Below are 12,900 nucleotides of genomic sequence, written 5' to 3' on the forward strand. Positions count from 1 at the left end.
TTCACAACAGGGTTTTTAATCGAACATGTTTCCACTCAAATGGTGGCGAACACCAGCCAGTGTGTGTGTAGGTAACTTCAATGTATTGGTGTTTTTCCATTATACAGCTTGACTCCACTATAACGTTTTGGGTTTTTTTTTTGCTCTTCTATTAGTGATAGTGTTTTTTCAGCACTTATTCTGGCGAGGTTCAAACGAGCTGAGCTGGTGACGTACTGTGACGTCAACAGACTGACGGCCACTCATTGGTGAGAGAGAGTTGTCACTGGAAGAGTCATGAATGCGACGTCTAACACAAGAATTAAACTGAACAATGAACCGAAACTGCAGATCAGTTAAAAATCCTGAAAACATGTGTTAATCTCCAACATTTAGCAAGGAAATGTCTTAAATCTCAATATTGAACAGAGGAGTCTGTGTATTTAGCGACAGTTTGGACTGTTTCACTATGGTCTGTCGCCACAAGGCAAATGTGGTCTGTCTGCGTCGTCTTACTAATGAGGGGCATGTTTCTCGTCATTTTCTTTACTTCTCACACCACTGCCATCCTGGTCCACAGTCTTGTCACTTGCCATCTGGATTATTGGAACTCACTTCTGAATGGTCTCCCCCCTCCATCCATCACATCACACCCGTCCTACAGCAGCTCCACTGGCTCCCCGTCACACAACGCATCAATTATAAAATACTGCTCCTCACCTCCAAAGCCATACAGAACCTTGCACCTCCATACCTCTCAGAGCTCCTCCTCCACCCACCTCACTGTCACTCCTGCCCGCCTCGTCACCATGGGGAGCAGAGCATTCAGCCGCTCTGCCCCCCACCTCTGGAATTTCCTCCCTCCTGACCCCTGAAACACTGACTCCCTCCCACACTTCAAATCACAACTAAAAACTCACCTTTTTAGAAAAACATACTCGTACTCACCACACAACACTGTCGAATTTTAGTGTCTTTTATTATTATATTTTACTGTATTTTATTCTATTTTTATGTTGTATTTGTGTGTATGTTAGGTGACCTTTTGTGTCAGAAAGGCACCAACAAATAAAATGTATTATTATCATTATTATTATTGTTATTATTATTATTATTAATAATAATAATAATAATAATAATAACAATAACAATAATACTAATAACAATAACAATAATTATTGTTATTGTTATTATTACTACTATTATTATTATTATTATTATTATTATTATGTACAAAAATAATAACAGGAATGGCCTGCCTCAGAACTTCAAGACTTAGGGGATCTTCTCATTGGAGGAAGTTGGGGACATAGTTGACTTCTGCACGTCTCTGTCTTTCGTTAAAACAAAAAAACAAAAACAACTTTTTAAAATGATTTAGTAAAGATGAAATAGCCTGTCTGTTTTAAGAATGAATGCAGAACACACATATCACTAGGGCAACATGATTTGACATTACACATGCTGTCTGTGTGTTGCTAAGCTAGCAGTGATATCATGCATACATCACTGCTTCTTTGACTGTTAAACACCTTAAAACCAAAATATCATGAACTGTCTATTGTAAGTGCGTGCTGCACTAGTTGATGACGTACAAACATCACGAGACAACATCTCACCTCAGAGTTTTAACTAGCGTGAGATCTCGTCGCACCACTCACGCATGTTCCTGCATTTCAATCAAACACAAATTCACTAAAACACAGTTTACGTTCATTTGATCTGTTCATTAAACTTAGTCTTCCATTCAAAGTGACTTTGCAATCAGCAGAGTTGTCCCCTGGTGGCTGACGTCCGTCTTTTTCCATTTTTACAAAACACAAATCTGAGACAAAAATAAAGTGACCTTCATTTGTTTGTTAAAATCTCTTTTATTCATCCCTGATGTACAAAAACAACGTTTATTTTTTTTCTGTGTGTGTAAAATGGTAGCTGTGGTTTTGGCCTTCGAGGGTTGGCTGTGGTATGTAAAATGTACAGTTCCCTTTGAGAGGCTTTTGTGGAGCGGACTGCAGCAGAGCACGATCAAACTGACGATGACTCGCTCGGAGGAGAGCGCCACCTACAGTTGATGCAGCAGAACACACCAACGACACGGAGAAGGTTTCCCAAAACCAAAGTGAGACATTTAACTACTCAAACATGTAGCCCTAAAAGAGCGAGCTGTCATCAAGGTACCGTTCATTTTCCAACATTTAGTGGTAAAGTTACATGTTGCAGCTGAATATCCTTCACCCTTCCTTTCCAAGTGTGTTGGAGAACATATGTAGCCTTGAATTAGCATAAAAAACTCAAATGGGGTTTAATTTGTCCATTGTGAATCCATATGTCATTCTGGGATAATGACCAGCAATTCATACAATCGGGTAATTATTTAACATTATTATAGCAATTTTATAATAAATTGCTATAAGCCTTTACTGAGGATTCTGGGAAACCTTCCCCTGAGACCAATCATCACTTCATTACACTCCAGCTCCCACATGAGCATCACTTGTCGTCACATACTTTACATACATCTCTTTTTTCTTTTTTTTTTTTACAGTTTTCAGGTTTCTTTATAAAAAATAAGGTTAACTTGCATCATGTCATCAATCAAACACTGGGTTACAAAGTGAGATGAACAGCCATTATTGCACAAACTGATTACCAACAAGTAGATCATCTATAAAAAAATCAAAACATGATTAATGAAGACTAATAAATACAAATGAGCCTCGGTCCACAACCATCTGCTGGTAAATGAAATGAATGGAAAGAATTCTGAAAAGTCTGCAGGAAGGAGGAGGGAGGAGCGGCACAAGGCTGGACAACGACAATCGATGGTAAGTGCAAACAAGTGGAACCAGAACAGAGGCGAGGACCTCGGTCTGTCCCCTCGGTGGAGGTTTAGGACACGAGTGTAAGGGTCAGTATGAGCTTCCATCAACCTGCTTCTATGCACATTTTTATTTTCAAACAGAAAAGATTTTAAACCGTGTGCAAAGGTTTCTATGCTTGAGGTGGAAATTTAAAGTGGCATTTGGATGAAAAGTAAATGCGAATAATTGAGACGGATTCAGCAGTGACCTTCACTTGTTTGTTAAAATCTCTTTTATTCATCCCTGATGTACAAAAACAATGGTTTTTTTTTCTGCGATTTGTTCAGCTCTGTCTGGTTTTGGCCGTCGAGGGTTGGCTGTGGTATGTGAGATGTACAGTCGCTATGAGAGGCTTTTATGGAGCGGAGAGCATGAGAAACACAAACACACACCAGCGAAAGCAGTTCAGTGAAGAACTTTGAACTGTGGAGGGCAGCACTACTCAGTGTACAGCCTGTCGGATATTATTATTAGAGGAAGAAGAAGAAGAAATGCATGGAGGGGCGGATGTGCGCATTTCAGATATTAATCCATGGAAATGTGCAACTGAAAAACATAGCATGGTATGGACAAGATGATCAGGGAAAGAGGGCAGAAACAAAGCAGGAGATGCATAAGGAGTGATTAAGTTTGTACACTATGAACCGTCTCATATGTGGAAACTTGTGGAGACAATGGTAAGAGTCATCAAATACCCAAGAGACAAGCTCAGGGGATTTACACCACAAGGATTTCCTCATCCCAAATGTTCTGACTGAATTTAATGAAGAGTGCTGGATGAAAGGAGGAAGGAACACTCTGTCCAAGCACAGCTTGAGTGACATTTGTCTCCCCAGTGCAGTGAATATAAACTGCTGCTACATGTAGCTTGTGTTACACCCTGTCCCAGCATGTTACTATGGTTATGTGTGGTTTTGTTTACAGACATTTACTGCGTGAATGTGCACATAGTTCATCCATCAATCTTCTACTGCTTCATCCTCCACACTGTGCCAATCTCATTTGACAAATAACCATTCACACCTACGGTCAATTTAGAATGTCCAGTTCGCCTAATCCCCAAATGGGCATGTTTTTGGACTGTGGGAAGAAATCATTCAATCATCATCATTACACTAATTACAGCCACGTTAACAGACCAAGCACGAGTCACTCCATCATTCTACATTTGTTTTACTTTTCCCATCAGGCAGTCATCGTCAGCCTCCGCCCTGTCAGTGTCATTTGCACTTTACAGATCAATTTCTTCAGTATCAGACAGCATGTCAAAGATTAAAAAAATAAAACACAACAACAGGTCAGCATTCAAGAAAAAAGTAAACAATTATCATGTGTCAAAAGATTACAAAAAACATCACACAACAATTCCCAAAGTCTCGTTCGTAAGACAATAGTCATCGATTTAAGATTGGTTAAGACATTAAATTATGATTTTATATTACAGGAAATATTTTAAATATATAAATATGAAACTATATCTGTGTTGACCCAAAGATCACATCCCCAGTTTCATTCAGGGAATTTGATAGAGCTCATTGGAGGAGACGAAGACGCCAATCAAAGGGAAATAATCGTATGCCGTGAGTATAAAAGAAGGTATAGATTATGTAGATCATACAATACAGGCACAAGATGGTGGACAGCATCCACTCGTCCGGTGTTTATCTTTGTCAAGTTTGGGTTTGTTTTTTGGCACATTTTGATCACATCAAACAAACCCACATGCACACACGTTCACAGCGTGTGGGTTTTTACTGTCGTGGCGCAAAAGAAAAACCAATGTGATGCCTTGTCGTGGCCTGAAAACAACAGGGAAGTCCAGCCTGATTAAAAAGAAGCCTTAAAAAGTAAATTATTAAAAGTATTCTATTATCTGGGGTCAGTAGCTGAGGTAAGTATTAAAGAAAAGGAAGTGGATGATTTGATGGAGGAGAGGGAAAACAAATCGATGCCTTAAGCAACATTTTTAAATACACAGTACTTATATATCATCTGTGATGTCGGGCCGCTGAACTACGAGCTATTGGTCAGTTAGTATTAGTTAGTATCAGTTCATGTCACTCATGTGTTCACGCAGACCACTGGTCTGCATGTGTGTGTGTGTGTGTGGTGAGGGTTAGCTGACATCCCAGAGCAGCTGATTGGGCAATGATGTCTTCATTCTTACAGCCATCTATTTGCTCCCTGCTCTCCCTCCCTCCCTCCCTCCCTCCCTCCCTCCCCCACTTCCTGTTCACTCCATCCGCCCAAACCTTCTCTGGAACGGTTATTATGAGCTATATATAGATAAGCAGAAAAGCCTCCACACTGTGAATGGAGTGCGTCCCGCTACAGTAAATGTGTGTGTGTGTTGTTCTGCAGCTCCAGACTGACATGTCTGCCTGTGGAGTCTGTTCTCTCAGCCTTGCCATTAAAGCTCCAGTCTGTAATTTGTTTCTAATACACTTACAAACAGGGATGCATGATATTTGACTGATATATCACAAACAGGCCGATAACCTCCCAAATTCAGAGGTCATTTAGTCTATAGTGAATTTAACATTATATTTTTCCTACTCATTTCACAGCAGATGTGAATATCAATTTTCTTAATTGTGCAAAAACAAATAAACCGATATTGTGCAGCCTTAAACAAAATAAATAAAAAAATGTGTTAAAATCCTCTTCACGTCTGGACGGCCATTCATAAATAATGTTGTCAGGAAAAAAAATCATTGCACTAGGAGTCTGGAAAAGGTTGAATTAGCACTAATGAAGTGCACAGGTCATCAGGTCGGTTATGTTACATTTCCCTTAAGCAGCACAGTGCAACTGAACTTGCCATTGTACGGTTTGGAAGGATAAAGCCTCTGATTTGGCTTGCACATGGTGTGTGGGACAGGCGGAGTCACCATGTTACCCACCAACAACTGCTGTGAGCGGATTCACACAACACAAATGGAACCAGAACAACAGGGTGCCAAACGGTGGGGCCCGGATCACATGTTGATATTTAAACCGTAACTAATTTAACCGTAACTTACAAAACTACAACCAAACCTGGATAGGACCGCTTGGTGAACTTGAGGCCGTCACCTCCAAGTTCCCTGCATCCCAGACGAGCCATCGTTCACCACAGCAGTAAATAACAAGCTCAGAAACAGTGCAGCAACACGTCTATGGATAAAAACTAAACAGTAATATGTGTACGACAGATTTACTGTGAAACAAACGGTGTTTGTATGAAGGCTGCCATCATTCATGGAATCCTAACTCCATGAGAAGTGTTTGAGTTGGAAAATCCGAGTTCAGGGGGCGTTCCCATTAAAGAGCTGACTCGATCTCGGAGTTGTCACCCAGCGACAGGTGCAGCAGTGAATCAGACCATTTGGTCCACATGTGTAACAGCAGTGCTGGCGGCTACAGACACGTGCAGTTATTTATTATTATTTATCAATGGCAATCAGGAAGCAAGGAGGATTTGAAATAAAATAAAAGGCATTTTAGAAACAAATGACGGATTATGGATTCTGTACTACAGAGACAAGAAGCACAGGAATAATGGAACCTTGAAAATACAGAAAACTATAAGGCATCCATCCCTGTACGAGTAAAACGCTTGACATTGAGTTAAATTTAAAAAACTGTTAAAAACCCCGACTGCCTGATCTGTCACACATGTCATTACTCAGGCTGACTGAGATGTGTTTGAAAGGCAACAACAAAAATGGAAACACTAATATTTATTTGCTACCTCCTTCAGTTTCTCACCTCATACATTCACACGTGCAGTGCACACACACACAGTCTTCTTCCTCGTCGTCACTGCTGAAAGACTCAATCAGAAGAACTTTGATCTTGACTCTGAAGATACACGAGAAAAAAAAATCCCTTTTTGTCAAAAAATGTCAGCCCATTCCCAGTCTCCCTCCCTACTCCACATTCACTCTGCTGTAGGTTCCCCAAAGGGAAAATGAACTCATGGCACAGGCTGAGTTGTGTCTGGCTTGATCAGTGCAAGGTTTGAGGAGAACGTTCTAGGTGATCCATGAAGAGAAGGGAGAAAGAGAGACTAAAGTATTGAGAAGGCTGGCATAGCAGAATTAAATGTTGATCCTAAGCCCTGAGGATTTTTTTGCACGTTTGTGACTTAAAGACCGTAATGCCTCACTTCTCCTCCTCTTCCTCCACCTGCTCATCTTCTTCCATCTCCTCCTCCACATCCCCTCCTCCACATCCCCTCACTGGGATTTCTCTTCAGACTCAGAGGACGTGGGTTCGCGGGGTAACGACATGCTTTTGTGGCGGTCCCACAGCTTGTGAAGCTCCGTGGCCTCGTTCTCACTGCTGCTGGTGCCACTGTCGCGGAAACTGGCCAGAGGAGGACGCACCTTCACACCTTTGACCGTCACAGAGCCCTCAATGGCCTTACGGAGCTGCATGAGACAGGAAAAGACAGTGAGGAACAATATACCATAGCCACTTTGTCAACCTCACACTTCCAACACCAAAGTCCATAGAGATTATTATTATAATTACGTTTGTGTTTGAAGTCCTTTGTTCCATTTTAACTAAGTGACACAAACATGGCAGCAGCAGCTCCTGTGTCTCTGTGAGATAAACATACTGACTTTCTCTGTGAAATTTCATCCAAGAGAGTAAGCTGGGTACAAACCTGCGCTTCCAGATTGAAAAAGTAGTCTAAAGATTAAATAAAGCAGCAGATATATAGATAGATCGATAGAAGATATCGTAGACTTAAGCGGGCATAGGTGCCTGTTATTCCCTTGTGTCCCTGCTGGCAGCCACATTTTCAGAAAGTGTGTCTTAAACTGGTTCTTAGCTTAGGGGGTAACAACCAAACATCAAATGAGTTTTTATTTGACCAGATACAAGACAGACTGCTTTTTTCTAACCGTGCTGACACAATTACTGGTGCAAGAATCTGAATGAACACACTAATAAAATGTTTCTATGGTCATGTGTTCTGGAAAGTAAGGTCAGAGTGACGGTGACTTTCACTGCTGCTTTACAGAATGAGAGAAGATGGAAGAGGAAGCACATGCACACCCACTCATCTCTGCCGCCACCTACACACAGCAGCGACATGAGTGGATATGCGATGACCATACGCAGGGACAGACAAGTGTGGAAATGTTCAAAGTGACACTTAAGTGGAGGCTGAGACTGTGTACGCCAGCGTCAGTTTGATAAGTTATACACAGGAAGTGAACATCACTTCTCAAATCACATGGTCCAGACATGAACTACGACCAGACGTTCAAAAAACCTCCTCAGAGATTTTCATGAGAAATCACAGAAGCCATTTAATTACATTTCAGAGAAATAAGATGGTAAGATGGTGCAATCTCCTCATGCACAGATCTGGAACATGATGATTCAGTGTAACATACTGTGTATTTAAATATGTGGTGAAGTGAACAACTGACTGAAATGCAATAATATTGTGACAGTATAAAAGTGATACAGCTTTGAGGTCAATCTAGGGTCAGTAAGTATGAAAGGCTACAGCAATAGTCAGGGTGTACTACCAGACCTCTCATCAAAGCTCTGATCCAGAACACTGTTCACTCGGTCACTTACATGACATTAGACAAAAAACTAATTGTTGTGTTAGTGTCCAAGTAAAACTGGATATGTCTGAATGAAATACAACTAAATTGAATTTCTCAAAGTCAGACTAACTCTGCGATTGGGAGTTGAGCTACCAGAGGCAATCCTAGACTCTGGGGGGCCTCAGGCTAAGAAGCTAATTGGGGCCCCTCACCATCACCTGGACCAACCAGGCCCTCAAAAAATGCAATCTGTGCTTTCAGTGAGGGGCTCATTACTGCCACTTGTAGGTCAGTCTAGGACATGGCTCATGGTCAGTGTGTTTGGAGCGGTGAGACCTTTTCTCACCGATCCTCCAGCAGTCCACATTATGTTGTACATGTACATGATGTAGCAGGGGCTTTAAGGGCCAACTCTCAGGGAGCCACTTGTTATTCATGTGCCGCTGCATGACACTACTCATACAGAGGCCCCAATAATGATGGTAAGTTGAATATTAGGGGGCTTTATGGTTGTTTTTGAAAATGTACCAGGGGGAGAGCTACTACTGCATGGATACTTCAGTCTGCATGAACCCCCCCCCCAGCCCCCCCCCCCCACATCTTATAAAACAACAGCAACAAAGACATGGCGAAATTCAGGCCACTGCTATTTGTAATTATTTTTTACATTTGATTTTTGTTAAAATAAACAGATCCTGTGGCATCACTGAAAAAGACAAAGTGAGAATGGATGAGACGAAGGCAATAATGCTATAAAGGGTACAATCTGCCGTAAAACACCAAAGAAGAAGAAGAAAAGGAGACAAACATAATGCCTGAATCAGATTCAATGAGAAAATAGCACACTCTAATCAAACACAAAAGCCTCCCTGTGATTCCTCTCTTTCATATGGACCTGAGAGGCTATGATATAACAGCATGTCTGTCTTTGTCACATACTGAGGGTCTGCACTTTGTCTCGCTTGGCTGATGTTTGCCTGCTGGTAGAATCCAGGAAACCAATAAACAAAAAAAGTAAATGTCAGGAACAGGCGAGCAGCCCTGCACTTAGCAACAATCCGCTCGCCACTTCCTGCCAATTCACAGCCAGTGAGTGGTTTTCAGTTGTTTTTGAGGCTGTGCAGATGGAAGGAGTGGGAGTGGAGAGGAGAGGAGAGCAGACAGGACACACGGCCTCTGCATGTCACAGTACAGGCAGAGGGAGGAGGAGGAGGAGGAGGAGGAGGAGGAATCTGTGCTGCCTGGAAGGTCCAGTGTGTGTGTGTGTACAGTGTGGTGACAGTACTTAGTCCTCATGACACTGGCAGTGATTTCACGGTGACAAAAGCACGGACAATGAACAGTGACCGTCACGACTGCACAACAAAACTGATTCGGATTCAAGTTAAAGTGGACATAGACCAGAAACTCCACTTAAGGTTACCTTTGGGTGTGTGTCTGTGTCATTACGTCGTCTATGAAGCACTAAAGTTTCATAACAAACACTTAAAACACTCCAGAGTTGGAGAAAAGCATGTGTGTGTGTGTGTGTTACAGGCTCATTGTGGGGAAGTATGTTGATTAGCTGACAGTAACATTGCCATAAACAAACAATGCAGTTATCGAAGATACAGTAAACTATTATTTATTCATTTAAATCAAGGACAAAATGTGCTTCGTGTGTTGCTGGGATACATTTATCATAACTTTTCATGTCTTTGAAATGACTGTTGAATTTGTTTAAATGGTCCATAATACTGTTTGTTTGTTTTGTTTTGTTTTTTTTAACTTTAGAATGGCGGGGGCGCGGCATTTCTGACATGCCTCCAGTTTGGCCAATCACAAGAGAGTAGGAATTCTCTCTGTGGCTGACAAATCACAGTCCGCGTGGCAGAGTGTGGTGCTCATGAGAGAAGAGGTCAGACTCTTTCTGCAGAAACTAGGAGGTTTTTGACCATAAGAACAAGTTAATGTTTGTAAGCAGACTTCAATAACTCACGACTGTTCAACCTCCACTTTAAGTTTCATGCAATAGGAATCCGTTAAAGCTAGGGTCAGAAACACACTTCATTGTATCTTTTATGTTGACTTCCTCATCACGACCTAATTCGACTAAGTCTTCACAACACGTGACAAACACAACAGTCATGTCCGACGTAGTAAGAGTAAGTCCTGGCACAACGCTGTTTAGTGTTTGACCCAAATGTTTATAGCAACATTTTTTTAAATTTCATTATTTGATCAATATGTATCAAATACATGACATTACATTACATGTCATTTAGCAGACACTTTTATCCAAAGCGACTTACAATAAGTGCATTTAAACATTTGGGTACAAACAAGAGCCAGAAGTGAGTAAGAGCTTCAAGAAAGTGTGATGTGTGATGTATAAGCAAGTGATTTGAGGTGTGATATGAGGGAGCTTCTCCTTATGTGTGTGTCCCGTGTATGTTAGGGTTAGGGTTGTTGATGTTTCTCCCACTTCATTTGCTTATGGGGAAATGGGCAATCATATTTCATGTGCAGTCGACACAGGGGTGAAACAAACACCACGGGGCAGATCAACCACTAGCAATGGGAATGGCCCTTTTAGCATCACAGTCAATGAGTCTTTACAGTCCCAGATTTAAAAACAAATGACGGCGTTACTGAAAAATGTACAATAAATAAACAAAACAAAGATACATAGAGAATTCAAAAACACTTACTTCTTTGAGGGAAACCACCCCGATGAGGCGTCCAATGCTGGTGACATAGGCGTGATCGAGGCCCAGCAGGGAAAAGATGGTGTGTGTCTGTGGGTGAACAGCAGAGGTGATAGAAACAGTTACACGTGGAACCAACCAGAGACAATAAAGAAAATGAGACTCGGTTAGTGAAACGCATCGCTAACTTCCATTATCCAACAACGGCAACTTCATTCACACCGGATTCATTGAACTCATCAAACATTAACTGTAATGGGACATGATCGCTTTGGGAAATGTAACACAGGGACATTGAGCGTGTCGTAGCTGTAAAGCAGCTGTGGTCGTTTTGCTCTGAATCAGAGCGGGATAAAGGAATCATGGACCAAAAAAGCCTTCATTATCATCACAACTAGGAGTAGCCATCTTGTATGGAATAGGTCTTTATGAGAGCCTGAGAATTACTAGAGTGTTACCAAATATGGATGCAGACACTTTTTAAAGCTGACAAACTCCTGAATCACAAATCACATCATGAGAACCAATAACACGGAACAGGCAACAAAGACAAATATTGCTCATTATCAACTTTTACAAGAAGCGAGAAGTAATCTTGTTTCCTGGTGTTAAATATTTCATCAAAGGAGAAGAAATAAGAGTAATGATTGTTTTTTTCTGTTTGTAAAAAAAACATATCAGACACAAACTGCAATATAAAGATTGACAGTGTAACATATAAGTGGGTGTATTGGCCAGAATGTTTTAATATACTTATTAGAATTAGCGATTATGTGTACTTTAAGTCTGGGCTTTGCTTTATGGAGACTGCTGTGTTTCTACAGAGTATACATTTTGAATTACATGCTTTCTGTATTTTTTGTGGGTTTTTTTTTTTTATGTAAAATTGATGTGTAAGGTTTAGCATTGATGTATAGACTTCAGCTGCAGACTGTGAAAGTGATGACCACACATTAACTTGACAGCTGTCTCATGAATAAGGCCAAAAGCAGGGTGGAGGTGTAAAAGCACACTCATGCATTAAAGGGGGGCGTACATTTTTTATTGAATATGCTGAAGCCAATCTTTATCATTCACATTCATTTGGTTACAGGACTCTAAAAAACCCTACATTGATGCTTTACTTCCAGAGATATGTCAGCTGTCAGACAGTCTTGTATCTGTATTTAAGTATGTAATAAAAAACAAAATGACACATTTAACAAATCTGAAATGTTCTGTAAATGCCAAGGCTGACATACAACATTCATGTCTTTATTGTTTCATTTAAATGTGTTTTATGATTGTAATTGTTGAAAAGAAAAAGTGTTTTGTATCTGCGCCCATGCCTCACTACTCTATAAGTGCTGCATAACTCAGTTTTTTCATTTAATCTTCACAACTAGAGTTAGTGTGGACGAGCGTGGCTGCACGTAGCTAAAAGTGTAAGTGGCAAATCAGGAAAAGAGCTGCAGGAGAGATGCCAGCTGGACTTTTAGTGATTAATGGCACTTTCTGCTGAGCCAGAATAGACATTTGGGACGTTTGAAACGGATCCCAGTGTGTGGAAGTTGTGCAAAGGAACACACAGTTAAGTGTTTTTAGGCAAAGGCCAGTTGTAATGTAATCTGCCACCAACAAGAGGATACTGTGGCTTTCCTGGGGACAGAGACAACTCACCTCGATTACAAAACCAGTCTAATGAGCTTTAGAATTGACAGTAACCTGATATTGAGTTTCCTCTTCCGAGTAAAAACCTTTGACACAACAGAGTGGGGGATTATGGGAAATGTGGTCTTAAGCTGCAATATTAAAAAAGAATATTGGGATGATTATTCC

General features: G+C 40.9%; 1 protein-coding gene across 5 annotated transcripts in view; it reads right to left on the reverse strand.

Moving 5' to 3' along the window:
• Nucleotides 1–6,334: 6,334 nt before the first annotated feature.
• The window catches only part of LOC131462429 (chloride channel protein 2-like), a 148,375-nt gene continuing 141,809 nt past the window's right edge, over nucleotides 6,335–12,900 (reverse strand). For all 5 annotated transcript variants that reach the window (XM_058633648.1, XM_058633647.1, XM_058633650.1 and 2 more), the window contains 2 exons: nucleotides 11,086–11,172; nucleotides 6,335–7,255 (listed from right to left, as the gene is read on the reverse strand). In XM_058633648.1, the coding sequence (XP_058489631.1) occupies nucleotides 7,061–7,255; nucleotides 11,086–11,172 (282 nt within the window). In that variant the 3' untranslated portion in view covers nucleotides 6,335–7,060. The remainder of the gene's footprint in view (nucleotides 7,256–11,085; nucleotides 11,173–12,900) is intronic.

This window comes from Solea solea, chromosome 7, assembly GCF_958295425.1.
Source record: "Solea solea chromosome 7, fSolSol10.1, whole genome shotgun sequence".
Lineage (NCBI taxonomy): Eukaryota > Metazoa > Chordata > Actinopteri > Pleuronectiformes > Soleidae > Solea > Solea solea.